This window comes from Melospiza georgiana, chromosome Z, assembly GCF_028018845.1.
Source record: "Melospiza georgiana isolate bMelGeo1 chromosome Z, bMelGeo1.pri, whole genome shotgun sequence".
In the NCBI taxonomy this organism is placed as follows: domain Eukaryota; kingdom Metazoa; phylum Chordata; class Aves; order Passeriformes; family Passerellidae; genus Melospiza; species Melospiza georgiana.
Window position 1 is genome coordinate 320090 of NC_080465.1, and position 15017 is coordinate 335106.

The 15017-nt window shown below is 47.9% G+C and overlaps 1 protein-coding gene across 7 annotated transcripts in view; it reads right to left on the reverse strand.

Annotated features, from left to right (window-relative positions):
• Positions 1-15017, reverse strand: part of PAX5 (paired box 5) — a 136884-nt gene that overhangs the window by 21508 nt on the left and 100359 nt on the right. For 4 of the 7 annotated variants that reach the window (XM_058043912.1, XM_058043908.1, XM_058043907.1 and 1 more), the window contains one exon: positions 11139-11240. The exons of the other annotated variants lie outside the window; for them this stretch is intronic. In XM_058043912.1, coding sequence (XP_057899895.1) covers positions 11139-11240 — 102 coding nt within the window. The remainder of the gene's footprint in view (positions 1-11138; positions 11241-15017) is intronic. 7 annotated transcript variants of the gene reach the window in all.

Below are 15017 nucleotides of genomic sequence, written 5' to 3' on the forward strand. Positions count from 1 at the left end.
AGGAGAAGGAAGTCTCCTTCCACACTTAGCAAGTTAATTCTTGAGGGCATCATGATTTGTCATGGTGCATGCCCCAGGGGACACGTGGCTCCCAACAGCCCTGCTTACCTTACCAGGACCAGGCTCCTCATTGCCGCCTGGCATTATTTTTCCTGACTTTAGTAAATGTGCAAGAATCAAAGACAAGCTAGCCTGAGCTGAGATGGCTCCTTCACACTGAAGAAGGCTGGTAAGAGAAAAAGATGGAGCCGCACCAACACCCTGTGCCCACACCTTTAACAGACAAAGCAAGCAGGCCTTCTCCCACCTGGGCATTGTGTGTCCCACCATGGAGTCTGTGCACACCTGTCCACATGAGTAAGACATCCCATGTTCAACCAGCAGTTACTTGTGACAAACTGTTGGTGGGGTAAAGCTCCCAAGACTGACAGGATTTAATGCAACTGCGGCTGGAGGGACATCAAGTCAGTACAAGAGTGCAGCTTTTAGTCTTCTTATGTAGTAATTGAGGAAGTGATATTTAAACTTCCCAGCTTACTCTACAGTCACTGCAGAGCCTTATCCCAAACCTACTGAGGTCATAAGAGACAGATGACTTTTTCTCATCTGAAGTGCACCAGTGCCATATTTGCTCACAGAAACAAATGAACACATATTTCTTTCTGGAGACTTCTCATTTCCTCATGCAGACAGTCTCTCTTCTCCTGGCCCAGAACATGCCTCTCATGAGTAGGAGACACATCCTCAAACTCCCAGCTCCTGCATCTCCTGTCCAGGGGCTCACACCTGCCTCACACAGCTGACCACACAATAGGCTTCCAATACAAACACTGATTCCTACAGATTAATAGCCTCTGCTTCAAACTGTGTTTTCGGAGGAAATTTCTGCTGTGGAAAAGGGGCAGTTCTTGGAGCACCTTCCTTCATTTTTACTACAGTATGTCATTTTGATTAAAAGTTCTCACTTGATTTTCTTTCTTTCTGTTACCCCATTTTATTTCTTTTGCACTGATCACATTACATTGAATTGCAATACACTGCAATCTATTGTAATGTCCAAGCATTTTCACTTGTTTTGATAAAGTCTCAAGGAATCCAGGAAATCCTGGGAAGAGAATACTTTATTATCAGAGCATTTCAATTTGTGCCATAGGCATAAGTTCTGAGAGCTGCAGTTTGCCACACGGCAGATGTTCTATGTTCAGACAGTCCTAACTGCAAGAAAACCCTCTCCAGCAACAATCATAAAGAAGTCATACCTACCATCTCAGAAAATAAGTCCAGCAAGTAGCAAAAATACTGAATTCATAAACAACAGCCTGCAAGAAAATGGCTGCTAAGTCCCCTCAAAACCTCTACAGGGGTCATCCTCCCATGGCAGAGGGGAATGTTCAGGGAGCTGGGGATGCTTGGGTTCAGGATCTAGTCTGCAGCATTCCCTTGGCCACAGAAATGCTGGAAGCAGGAGGCTTCCACCTCATTACAGGATAACTTCTTGACACCGTGAAGCTGGGCAGATACTGAACTCCAACCACCCTGGGCTAGGCACACTGCTCAGTGCATACAGAAACCCAGGCTGGGATGGTGTGTGAGAAGCCCCCTCTGAGACAAGAATCCCAGCAAGAGGTGGGCTAGCCCGGTCTAACGCTCAGGAGGAAGAAAACACATCATCCCAACCCTCACCACATGGAAGCACTGGACAGTTGGGCCATTGAGCTTGGATGTGATGGGAACGTAGACTTTACTCTCCCATCACTGTTACCAGCTGCCATGCTGTGAGGTACGGCAGAAAAAGAGCAGCCGTGTCACATTCCTGGCCATGGGCACAGTGGGCCATGAAGTGCTTTCCACTCTGCTTACTTTGGGGATCTCCGCATTTGCTCATTGTCAAACACAATTTGTCTGGGAACTGCCTGATTGATTTGATAGCTAGTCTGGCTGATTCACACACCCTACACGTAAGGTCATCTGGTGCCTGAGCCACAGCTGGCAACCCTGACAGATGCTGGGCACTTTGTAGGGCTCAAAGCTCTGACAACTTGGTGTGCTCCACCCTGACACTTTTGTAGTCTCCAGTTTTTTTAAACTCTGTGTGCTGACATAACACAAAGGAGACACAAGCATGAAAAACAGAATGAAATCATAATCTGTGTTGTGTGATCTCACATGGCTATTTCTCTTCTCTAAGAAACCACACTACATGCAAGGCAGTTGAGTCCAGTCCTGCAAGTCCCGGTCAGCTCCAGCTGTTCCTTCCTTGCTCACAAGCAACACCTGTGTGAGGTGGTGCCTGACTCATAGAACCACAGAATAACACAATGGTTTGAGTTGGACGGAACCTAGAGTTCATGTAGTCCCAACACCTGCCATGGCACTACCCCAGGAACTGTACCATTCCACTATCACAGATTGCTCCAACCCCTCCAACCTGGCCTTGGACAGTTCCAGGGATGTGACAGCCCACAGCGTCTCTGGGCAACATGTGCAATGTCTTACCACTCTCATAGCTCTGCTACACTAATCCAAACTGCAGCTTTCCAAAATCAGAACTACTGTAGGTCTCATGGCTTTCTGATTACACTTATCTTTTCCTTATCGTGTTTTCACCAAAGGACAGCTGTCTGTAATGAATAAACAAGAGCAAACAGGAGTGGACCCATGAAATGCAGAGGATGCAGCAGTGTGCCTCACCCTTGGCCTGCCACATCTGGCTGGACACCAAGCTGTCTCAGCCAGCACACTGGGGATGCATTACCTGGTCAGCCATTGTGAGTGCTATCTTTGAGAGCCAGCAGAACAATGATCTATTAGTAAACTCTCTGTAAAGCTGTTCCTGCCTTTGCAAAGGAGGATTGCAGTGCCCCTCCACCCTCTACATACAGGCAGAGTGTCCTTAGTGCCCAGAGGGGACCCTGGGAGCTGCCTGGGTAGGGGCGAACTGATCCTGCATAAGGCAAACTCTTAAAATCAGACCCATGTGCCAGGTCCTACACAGCATATTACTGAGCTTTTAACACATCATCTTTAAATTTCCACCTCTAGATATTTTAGTTCACTGTAGCTGCCAGCACATGGGGTCTCAAAATTACTGTATTGTAGAGGACTGAAAAATGTTTAGTAACATAACCTCCCCTTAAAAGGAAAGAAACAAATCAGCAACAAAAGACTTCATAAATTCTCACTATTGCTTTAATAACCACGATCTTGCTTAAAGGTGGGCAACACATCGGACCTGTAACACTGAACAATCATTAACAGAGAACCATTCCCAGCTGCCACCGGGGTCCCTCTGTGGGTACCTTGGAGAGGGAGTGGTGCCACGGCTCCCTTCTGGGGGTGCAGGACAGAGCCCTGTGCCACCAGCTGCGTGCCCCTCTCTCTCCGCCCATCTTCAGGGACCATCTTCAGGGCAGGCCTTGTGCAGCACCATCCCATCACTGCCCAGTGCACCCTCCTCTGCAGCAAAGCTCCCCGAGCTTCGCGGCCACAGACAACCCAGAAGTCTTGGCTAAGGCTCCAGAAGAAATTACCACAAACTCTGGTTTCCATCCCTCAATACTAAAAAACCCCAACCTCAACACTCTGATCCAAAGCGCAGCTTAACTTGAACACTGGTATCTGAACAGAGCACTCCCCTATGCCAAGGGAGCGTCATTCAGCTCGTGGAGCCCCAAACGCTGGCACCATCCTGGACTGGGGAGGGGACAGTTTTGGCATGGAGGTCTGGCTGGAAGACACACCCCAGCCCACAGCCCCCCGTGTCACAACTGCTGGCTGACGAGATAGATGGATTTGACTGAAGGTAGCCAAACTGTCACTCAGGAGGTGCCCTCTCGGCACTCTTCTGGCTGGATCTACTGGAGGATGGGCTTGCCTGAGCCCCTCCTGTCAGGGATTTCAAAGGGAACAAGCAGCTGAGTGGGGATCTGACAGCTCGGCCGAATTAGGGCTATTTGCATGCTAATTTCCACCGTGCTTTACTCACTGGCAGACCTACAGCGAGAGGCAGCCTCTGCATGTTTGGAACAATGCTTGACTGATCTAGCTGCGTTAACGAGCAAATTATGGTAATTTTGTTATTACAAATGCATAGAAATTTCCAAAGAGTAGAGCAATACAATATGTTTTCTCTCCTCCTCCTCACTCCTAAATACAGACCTCTTTGTTTATACACACTTCACCTTGCTTACTTATGTTTAGATATGCACAATGTCTTACCTCAACAGGAGGAGGCAGAAACTATGGACAGAGCAGAGAGGGCCAGCAAAGCAGAGTGGTCTGCCTTTGCCACGTGTGGGACACTGGGGACCACATCCTCAGCTGGAGTAAAGAGCAGAGAGCCTAACTGACCCCAGGTGAGGATTGCTCTGCAAGGGCAAAGTGGATCAGTAGATCCAAAGGCTGTAGGCTTTCCAGCATTTCATCTGCCTGCCCTCTTCAGCATAATTTCTAAGTTAATTCAATGAAATAATATTTGACAACATCATATTGAAAACAATATAGATTTTATCTATATTCTGTGCAAGCACAGTAATTACATTCCTGACAGATGAGAACCAAAACGTTTCTCTAGACTTCCAAGATTCCGGCAGACCCTCATGCAAAATGTACACAAGCAGAGTATAAACATATACCATTTACCTGACTGTTTCATTATTAATTAAGGGAATAATTTATCAGATGGTATGCGATTTGCCCCAAGATATTTGTGATGGCACATTGCATACTCCATCATAGGTGATGAAACTTCTCTGAGATTTCTCTCCCAAAACTACAAAGGGGTGGGGAGACACTTCTGTGAAATAGTCTCACACTTGGGGAAAAATGCAAAAAGTTGCTTAACCAGAGAAAGCCACATGAGCACTTCTGCCCCTTGGTAGCAGGCCTTCTGACTGTGGCATTGGAGCCTTGGATATTTTTGTGAGCATCTGCAGGGGCTGAAGTTGTCTTAGGGATGTACCAGGGGACATCTGGGTTTGGGTTTGAGTCGCATGAACTCTCGAAAAGGTACAGGTGGATATAACCCAAACACACAAATACTTATCCCAGTCACAACAGCAGCATGGAGCAGGTGGAAACAATGGCACACTTGGGCGTCACTTCTAAGCTCTGAGGAGGTAGCTTGCAAACTCTCTGCTTCAGCAAAGAATTGTTAAGGTTTATTCCTCATTTGCTTCAGGTCCATCTAACACAAGGGGCCAGAATCTCCTTTTACTCTCACTGGCCAGAACAATGTCAGTGTTCAAGTAACCAAGCAGTTCCAGCATTATGCTGGACAACAGAAGAGGACCTGGTTCTCTGATGCCCTCTGACATCCCACATACTGCAATTTGGTTCTCTGCCCCTGGTTTTAGGCATTTTATCTCTCAGCTGCCTCTCATTTCTTTCCTAAATATTGTCACGAGATTACAACATGGTGTTGCCAAACTTTGGCAAAGGTAGAGCCAGATCAAAAATAACTAAAAAAACATAGCTTAAGAAACCCTAAAAAATAGTGTAAAAATAAATAACAAAACTATGAATAAAGTCTTCAGTGTGCCAGTGTATCCAAATTCCAGCAGTCTCTACAGTCTGGATCATGATAGTCCCCCTCATCCAAAGGTCTGCCTCCTAACGCTCCAGGACACAAGGCTGGCATTCTGGCCCCCGCACCCCTTGCTGCAGGCTGGGTGCCAGTGGACTGAGGAAGGGTATTATCCCTTGCAGAGTCAGTATGAGGAACAGCTCAAACAGGAAGAAGTCAACACAGCCTTACTGCTCCTCAGCCTCAATACCTGCCAGCCACAATTAAAAAATGCATTTGAACGCCACGTGTTTTGTTTGCAACATCATCTCCTTCCCCTTCACACGTTAGAGTAAGCATCTTCTCCTAGATAAAAGATTGCTAATGACAGCATTGCTATTTTTTATGCCTTTCTTTTCAAAGCCCAGTTTTGAATGTCAGTGTTTTCAGGTCCCTTTAGTCGGGTAATTGCACATAGACTTCTTATAAAGGAAATTCATTTGTTCAGGGTCACTGCATGGTTTTTCATTAAAAACAAATTACTGGTGTTCAGAAAGGACATCTGGGTTTCAAGAGTCCCATTAATGACTATATTCTCAGCATCACTATTCTGGAGAGTCTACCCTTTCCTGTCACCCAGTATGCAGAGCCTGCCAAGAGAGGAGGGGAGGGGGTGAACAGCAGCCCTGGGGAGAGGAAAAGGGGTGGCAGAGCAGCAGCTTCAACCCTGGAGTTGTGAAGAAGGAATGGGGAAAGGAGACAGAAACTGAGGGGAAACAGGGGTTGCTGTCCCAGCATCTCTAACTGGGACAAGAACTGGAATAAGGATTTAAGCAAGTTATCATGGCCACTTGCATATTACCAGTGTCCAGCTCAGCTGCAGCATTATAAGCATGATGGCAAGGGCACACACACGCTGGTGAACACAGGTGTGGTTTGTCCAAACCCCCATCACAGCAATGAAATTGCTGCAAGCCCCTCTGCCCCAGTGCTGTCAGGACTCAAATGGGGCACAGCTTCTGGGATGGGCTGCTTGGAGCAGGCACACATACTGCAGCTCTGGCACCAGCCCTCATGTTTCCCCTCTGTACCCTTGCTGGTAGATGGCCACCATCTACCCCACACATGGAGGAACACTGACTTTCAGATACATCTTGGGAATAGACCCACGGACACAAGTAGTGATCTGTGAAGAAAGAGAGACCTGAGCCGGTGCTGGAAACAAGTTGGTGGTTTGTGAAGCTACAAAGGATCAAGAAAAGACCCCAGGCAAGCAGCACTGGTCCCTGTCACCATGCCAGCTCCAATGAGCAGGACAGCAGAGCCCATGAAGGAGGACTAACAGCACTGGAGAGAAAGCCCAGCCTTCCAGAGGTGAGGGAGATGTGGCAATTGTATGGTCTCTGTGACCAGCCAACAGCTGCTTCAGAAGCTGTGCTTCATTCAAACACTTCACCCCAGGAAAGGGCTCTGAGGCCCCCACATTGGCCACAGAGTAAACCCCCTGGAAATATTGCATTTCCTAGTGTGCACCCAGCTTGCTTCTGCTGAGCTCCCAAAGTGAGATCTGAGGCAGTAAAAGGAGCAGAGGAGGCAGAAACTGCAAGCAGAAGACAGCACCATCTCCATCCAAAGAAGAAAACAGCCCCAGGACCATATCTCTGTAATGGAGCAAGCACTGCCAGGTGGCACAAGGCTTCATGTTGTAAGTACATGACTGGGTGGAGAAGATGCAGTTTGCTCCAGCCTGCTCTTCCTCAGAGATTTTCCTCCAGAAAGGAAAAGCTGCTGGGAAAACACTGCTCCATGTTTCCAAAGCAACAGCACTTTAGGGGCACAGTCACAATGTGAACAAATAGTAACCACAGTACCAAATTATTTGGGATAATTTCTGCATGCAGCATCTTAGTAACCTGTGGTATCCTGTGCCCCAAGATGATGCTGAGGGCATGGATCTTGTAGGAACCAACAGTGGATTAAAGCTTTAAACAGATGATGAAAATAGACAGAGAGCTGCACTAGACAAAATGAACATTTACAAGGAATATAAACTTCCATGTTCAAGGCATCAGCCACCAGAAAATGAGGGTTAAAGAGAAGTGTTCATTCTGTGCAAGGTGCTCCAGGCACTTCTATGTCCCCTTCCCCAGGTGAGATTGGTGGCTGTTCCTGGGATCCTGTGGCTTCCCACGACATACCACATGATAGAGTCAATGTTGATGCCTGCTCCCAGCATGTCCAGGAATAGCAATAGTCACCAATCTTATGCTGGATCTACCCACCTTCCTCCCATCATTAATAGTCTCCCAGAGGAAAAAATGAGTCAGGCGTGGGGCATGGAGCACAGGCAAACAGGATGCCAAGCCAGGGGCTGGAAGAAGGTTCCACTGCGCTGCTGCAGAGTGAGACCATGGTCACAGGATGGAAGAGCAATGTGCAAAGTGATTTTTCCCAGTCTCTGGGTAGATATTAGGATCTTCCCTATGACAGAAAAGATGTCTATAGGGCTCCCTCCAGCCTCAAAGTGGGATTCGTGGTTCAGTCATTTAAGGGTAACAAGAGCAAAAGTGTCTCTTGTGTGTGGACTGCTGGCACCACTCCTTTACAGAGAGGGGCCTGATCTCCATCCTCAAACAGCTTCCTGACTCCATCCCTACTCACAGTATCAGGCAGAAGCATATGAATTTCTGCAGCACATTTCCAGCAGTGCCTCAGTTGAAACACTGAGTCATGGAATGACCAGTCATTTCAAGATGGAAAGGTCTTCTGGCAGTCCCAATACCATTCTCAGTGCAGGATCAGCAATAAGGCCAGGGCAGAATACTCAGGGCTTCACCCACCATGGCCTTGAAAATCCTCAAGCATGGAGACTGCACAACCCCTCAGCAACCTGTTCCACCACTGGGCTCATCTCCTGGGGGAAAAGTTTGGAGACTTTTGTCATGCCCAGTTGCATCTTGCTTATTTTCAGTTCTACCAGTTATTTATTTGTGCAAAGGGGACTCAAACCAGAACTATTTCCATTGTGGGTCCATAAGTTCCAGGTGAGGGGGGATAATTTCTTCTCTCCAGCTCCTGCACAGGACAATGCCGACCATTCTCACAAGCAGTGCAGATAACAGACTGATGCTCAGGTCTCAGTCTGCCTCATCCCTGTAGCCCCTCCAGGAACTAAACAGTTTTCAGCCTGTAGCAAAGCGCTCCTTGTCCTGGTGCAGATGATTTGGTTTGTCCTTGCTGGGTTTCCTGCTCCTCCCCAACCCGTCTATGTGCCTCCACTTCACTGCTCTGCTCTAGAGCCTGCTGATAGCATCATGCAGGTCGGCAGCCTCTGAACACTTGATAAGATGGGCTCTCTTCTGTTTGTGGATGAAGCTGTGAACCAAGAGAAACCTCCAGCGGCACCTTGCAGTTCTATGCATGGTACCAGCACCCACCTGGAGCATGCCATTAGGCACTGCCTCTGAGCTTGACCACCCAGCCTGCTGTTTTCCACCTACATGACCCCACCGTGGCATTTCACTGGCATCCTGTGACATCAGAGCACTGTGGGTGCTAGCACCTCAGCACAGCTCAGACAGCTCCCCTCCAGTCAATTCTACAGGGTGACAGCCACCAAAAGGCAGGAGAGGCTTGCAGGGCCAGTGGCCTGCAGAGGAAACACATTCATGGGAGCCTCGAACAATGCCAGCTGTCAGTCCCTAAAGCTCCAGACTGAAATCAAACCACGTGTTTGCTTGTTTGGTTCCTTCAGAGAAAAGCATTTGAATAGTTTATTCTCTGCCATAGCAGACAAGCCACATAAAAATAGAAATTCACGGCTGATATGCAAGTCCCTTGTTTTGCAGGAAAGAAAGGAGGAAATGTGAAATTTTGAGCATGTGTTTGAACAAGTCATGAAGATGCAGCAGAAACAGGCTCCTATGTACCTCCTTTCCTGTGGGAGAGATAAGGAAGGACCTGGGTCTGGCAGGAGGCAAAAGTGCTCCTGCTAGGATGAGCTGTGATGGGGGCTGGAGAAAAGATAAGGACAGAACATGAAGCTGAATCCACACATCTGGCAATTGCAAGGGAGTGTGAAGGTCTCCCGTGTCCCACAGGCAAGCTGCAGACCCCAGCAGCTGTGGTACCCCCAGCATGGTCAGGCCTGGCCTTACTCACATCAGCAGGGGCAACGGCAGTAGCAACAAGCATGCAACAGCACACTGCTTATGTGTTATCATGTATACATTTTTCCCATGTCTCTAACCACTTAACTCACACAATTGCTTAATTACAAGCAGAAATTCATGGCTAATGATTAAAAATCTTATCAAGGAAGCACATTTCTAGCAAAGGCTCCAAAAACTAGAAAAAGGCAGGTCGTGAGATGAATTCCTGAGAGCCAGCAGAACAAACACATGCCTGTGCTTGGGCATGAGAATTTGGCCATTTTGGAACAAGCAGAGATGTGCCAATGGTAGCAGAGTGTGTCTGTCACCTGCCTTACTGTCAGCCCCTCAGGGACTGTGGTGCTTACCCTAGCAAGGCTCTAAAACTGGTCCTGCAAAGGACAGGAGTCAAAGAAGGATTGAGAAGGCATTTTGGATGCTAGTTAGCAAATTCTCACTTAAATGAGATGGAGAACCTACAGGAATTGCAGCTGACCTTCACACTAGCTGGAGCAGAAGGTTGTTATTAAAGGAACCAGTGAGAGGAACAGTGCAGTTATTCAATATAATGGGTCACACAAGCCTATATGTAGTTAAAAATAAAATCTATTACCTGGGAAAATCAGCTCAGATGACTCTACATCATTGAACCTATACTGCACCTCCTCTGGCTGAGCACCATTAAGCCCCACATCCTGCCGCTCTGCCAACCCACCCTAGCAGGTGCTCCCAAAGAATTGGTAACTGCCCAGAAAGGAAAGGAGTGCTGCTGCCCCACCATTCCTTGCTGCCAGTACGCAGAAGTCACCGTCCTACTCTGAACTGAGTGTGGATCTGCAGCCAACAGTGCTAAGGGATGGCATCAGTGATGTGACATACCTGCAGAACCTGCTCTGCCCACCCCAGGCACCTGCACAACTTCTGCTTCTGCTGCCACACTGGCAAGCAGTAGCCAGCAGCTGGCTCATGTAGCAGTAGCCGTAGCAGCTGCTGGCATTTCTGACTGCAAGGCTCCAAAATGGGAAGGAAACTACAGAAGTAGAGTGTCCTGGGAACAACCTGGTGTCCCCATCAGTCAGGTTTGCATGGAGGAAGTCTGAGGTCAGGACATGTCCAGCCCCCAATGGCCTCACTAGTGGGGCAGCACAGAGGGACGGTGCTGGGAGAAGCCTGGCAAGTTAGAGCAAAGCCTGAGTCGGGTGAGCAGAGCCTGGCACAGCCCAATATGGAGCAATCTCCACAGAAGGGAGGCTGGAGCTCCTTCAGCATTCCAGTGCCAACACTTTGCCTTGGCACTCTGCAGGTTATGCAGCCTCCTGTGCTGGGGAGCCTGGTCCTCCTTCACTCAGGATCACTCCATGCCTACCCTTCGGCACTGTGGCTTCTACCTCAGCACACAACATTTACAGCACACAGCATTTCTCTCCTGAAATACTGTTTGTTTTCCTTTTACATTTTCTTTCTCCCCTACTCTGAAGACTCACCAGGCACCATTCCTGTCAGTGCTGGAGCGGAGTAGCTGCCCTGTCCAGCAGGAGGGACGTGTGGAGGGTATCCTGGGAGGGTTGTACTTGCCAGCTCGCGACCTGAGGAATCAAACCAACAAATCACCACGTGAGCATTACGACAAGCAGACATGGTTTTACATCTCCCCAAACACCCAGAACACAGCCATGCATTTGTCATCTGCTCTGTGAGGACCAGCGTGGGATTTCCAGCCTGGCAGGGAGGGCAGGCACAGTTTTGTTTTCTCTATAAGCTGCCACAAAGCTCCAATGAAGTGCAAGACTGGAAGGTGAAGAGCAGAGTTCTGCAGGGAGAGGAACACACCCGCCTGAACTCCAGCAGCTCACCCCTACTCCCAAATTCCTCTAAAGCTTAGATTTGTAAAGTCAAAAGCAATGAAATGGGAAATAACACAGATCTTAATGACATTTTGCCAGAAAACTCCCTAGAAAATCACATGCAAAGGCTGAGACTGTTTGAGATCTAAATACAATGCAGGGCATTTTTTTATCTCTTGTTAAAGAAAAAAAAAAGGAACAAACACAAGGCATTGAGACATGAAGATAGTTTAAAATATAGTTTGTCACAGTGCCAGAGGAAGAGTTTAGATTTACAGACAGAGCCTGTTGCACTGCATTTCTGCATTTAGCCACAGAAATGTGGGTTTTAGTCAAGTACCCACAGTGCTTCCATGGAAATAACCCCACAAAAGCAGGAAGTGGGATGTCTCCCATCTCTCTCTGCCCCTGGACCAGGGGTCTGGGCTACCCCCTCTTCCTTCCTTCACCCTCTCCCAGACACATCTCCTATCACCTTTGAGGACATGTGTCTGCTGGCAGTGCAAAGACAGGAGGCCAGATATCATGGCTCACAAAGAGCCACAGAAGTGTTTCCTCAGTCATGCCTGGACTCTGCTCCCGTGTGGAGCTTCTGGAACCGTCACCATCCCTTCATGCTGCCGCAGTGAGATTTTGGGTAAACCACTGTCAGCTGTGGCAACAAGAGACCCTCCAGAAGAAAGGGATGCTCCTGTGATCTCATCAGGCAGGATCCCTTCCTCACCCCAGAGGAAATCCTGGAGCCCACTCATGGTCATCGGGGCTCCCATGGATCCTTGGGTAGAACACTCAGCCAACGACAAGTTGCTTTCAAGACACACACAGGTGCCTGGCAGCACTGACCCTGCAGCACCACGGCTTGGTCAGCAGCTGGACGTAGGCCCTGCAATCCATTCCCAGTGTGAGCATCACCCGCACTCCTCAGGCACCACTTTAGTTCAGGGGCCTGCCCCTTAGACCAGCCCCGCTGGCTCTGCCACCCCCTCTGCCAGCCTGCCCAGTGGCTCCTTCAAGGCAGGGAAAAACAAAGCGTCCCTCGGAGCCAAAGCACAGCTCAGAGGCAGTGGCCATGCACGAGAGGTTATCTCTGAAAAGCTGAGTGTACACCTCAGTTAAGAGAAAGGGACTCTGGGCTGCACGAAGCACCTGGCCCTTCCACTCTTCCAGCCTCTACAGGACAGGGACCATCTGGCATCAGTCAGCCCCAAAATCCTGTTGGCCCAAAACAGCTCATTAGCAAAAATCAAGTTCCTTCCTTAAAAGGTAGCATTTGGATCAGCAAAAGTTATCTGACTTTGTTGATTTCAGCACTACTGACAAGAAAAAAAAGCACAGGTTCTCTTTTTTTCACATTGCGTTCTGCTGTAGGCAATTGTTTTTAAGACAGTGAACTTTTTTCAGGTCTCCAGAGCTTGGAGAGATTGAAACTGAACATTTTTACAAAAGCCAAAACAATTCCTTTTAAAGTGTTTTCGGGGTGTTTTTTTTTGTTGTTTTTTTTTTGTTTGTTTGTTTGTTTGTTTTTTTGTTTTTGGTTTTTTTTTTTGGGTTGTTGGTTTTTTTTGTTTTTTTTTTTTTTGGTAAAGATTTTGAGCCCTAAATTAATTTTGATCTAAAACTTAAAAGTCTTCCTTTTTTGGTACCTTTAAAGAAATGAGACTTCATCTGATGAGACAAGAGACAGGTGCACAAGTAATTGCAAATTGTGGGTCACAATCTCTGGGTCATGGCCACAAAGACTGCCTCCCCCTACCCTCAGATGAAGGGGTACATGCCAAAATTCTAGCATCGCTGCAGTGATCTCTTAGCACATGCCCCACTTTCCTTCACACTCAGTATCTGCAAATCAGGATGCAAGCTGTTCCTCTCAGGCCCTTCCTACAGAATATTTATGGTGCATTCACATCCTAAAAGAATTTAAGTTTCAAAACAATTGATTAATTTGTTCTCCAGTGCTAGGGAGAAGTCCCGTCCCTTACGGACGGGCATAATGAATTCTAATTATTCAATGCAGGCAGAAAATGGTTATTTTAGATTACAATGTTCTCCCCTCATCACTGCCCTGCTTCCTTCTCTCCCACACAAAATTAAATGCTTTATGTCACCTCTACAGTCTGGAGAATACAAAAGTATCTGCAGTCTACATGAAGTCAGTCTCAGAAGCTAAGTTCACTGCCAGAGCTAGCAGGGACTCAGCTAACAGCTGTCTGTAATGCAGATTGAACATTTCACAGGCTGACTACTGCCATCTAGGAGCCCTCCAGAGACCCAGGAGGGACAAGAGGGCTCCTCCCTTCCTTGGTTGTATGGTGTCACTAGAGAACAGCACAACACGTCTGCTCCCAAAGGTGCCTTGACCTGCGGGCAAGCTCCCCCTCCCAAACTGCCCCACATCGACAACACCCCACTCCTCACTTTCCATAGCTATCCTAAAAACCTTGACATTTACTTCGGTACTTTGAAATATTACAAATAATTCACTTTCTCCAAACCACTGCCACACCCAGAATGACCAGCATCACTGTCAAGGGTACTGAGCAACATAGCCATCACAAACAACAGTATAACAAGTAGGACCTCTGCTCCTCAGTCAATACAGAAATATCACCCATGATCTATTCCACGGGCTTGGGCTGGTTTCCACTGCATCCCATTTCCAAGTGAAATGTTCTGTCATGTGTCAACAAACCTTCCTTGCAGGGTTCCCACAGCCAGGTCTCAGGCAGAGCCTGAGGGGGCTGGCCAAAGGTGACCAAGGGCATAGCTGCAAGTGCTGCAATCCAACCTCATCCTGTTGATTCCATCCAATTTGCTTTCACCAGAAAGAAAGACTAGAGCCATCCCATTCTCTACGAGATTTTCCCCCCATGCTGGCAAGCTTCAACTGCACTAAAACAATTGATTTAAGAGCAAAACACTAATCCACCTAGAACAAAGAGAGATTAAGAAGCAGCCTCTGGTCCAGGCTGTTCTGCCTTTCTCATACAGGTAAAGCACTCAAGAGGAAATAAATACCTGCATTTTAGCAGTGGGCCACACAGACATAGGAACCTAGGTCACTTCAAGACATATTTTTTCCTGAATGTCTTTGTCCTGTGCAGAGTTAAAGATGGGGCAGAAGTATCTTTGGGCAGAGCTGCCTCCTTGCCTTGCTGTGCTGGTATTGTGCAGGACAGAGCAGCTCAGCTGCCAGCTCCAGCCTATAGAGAAGCTCAACTAGAGCAGAGCCTAGCAGGATTTTCCAAGGTAACCAACAACCTTTTTCCAACAGCCTCTGCCAACAATTTTAAGCTCCAAGTACCGAAATACCTTTCTGAGTCTGTCCTACAGTGGCCTCCTCATGGGCAGGCTGGTAGCCCCAGGAGCATTGGTACCTTCAGTGGTATCTGCTGACCTGAAACTGGCACACCTCCATGACAGAAGGAGCACACAGCAGCTCTAGTGCCCATTCAGCCTGGACCCTACCATCTCCTTTACTGCATCACCTCCTCCAGACTGCTTCACCAGGCTCCTTCAGGT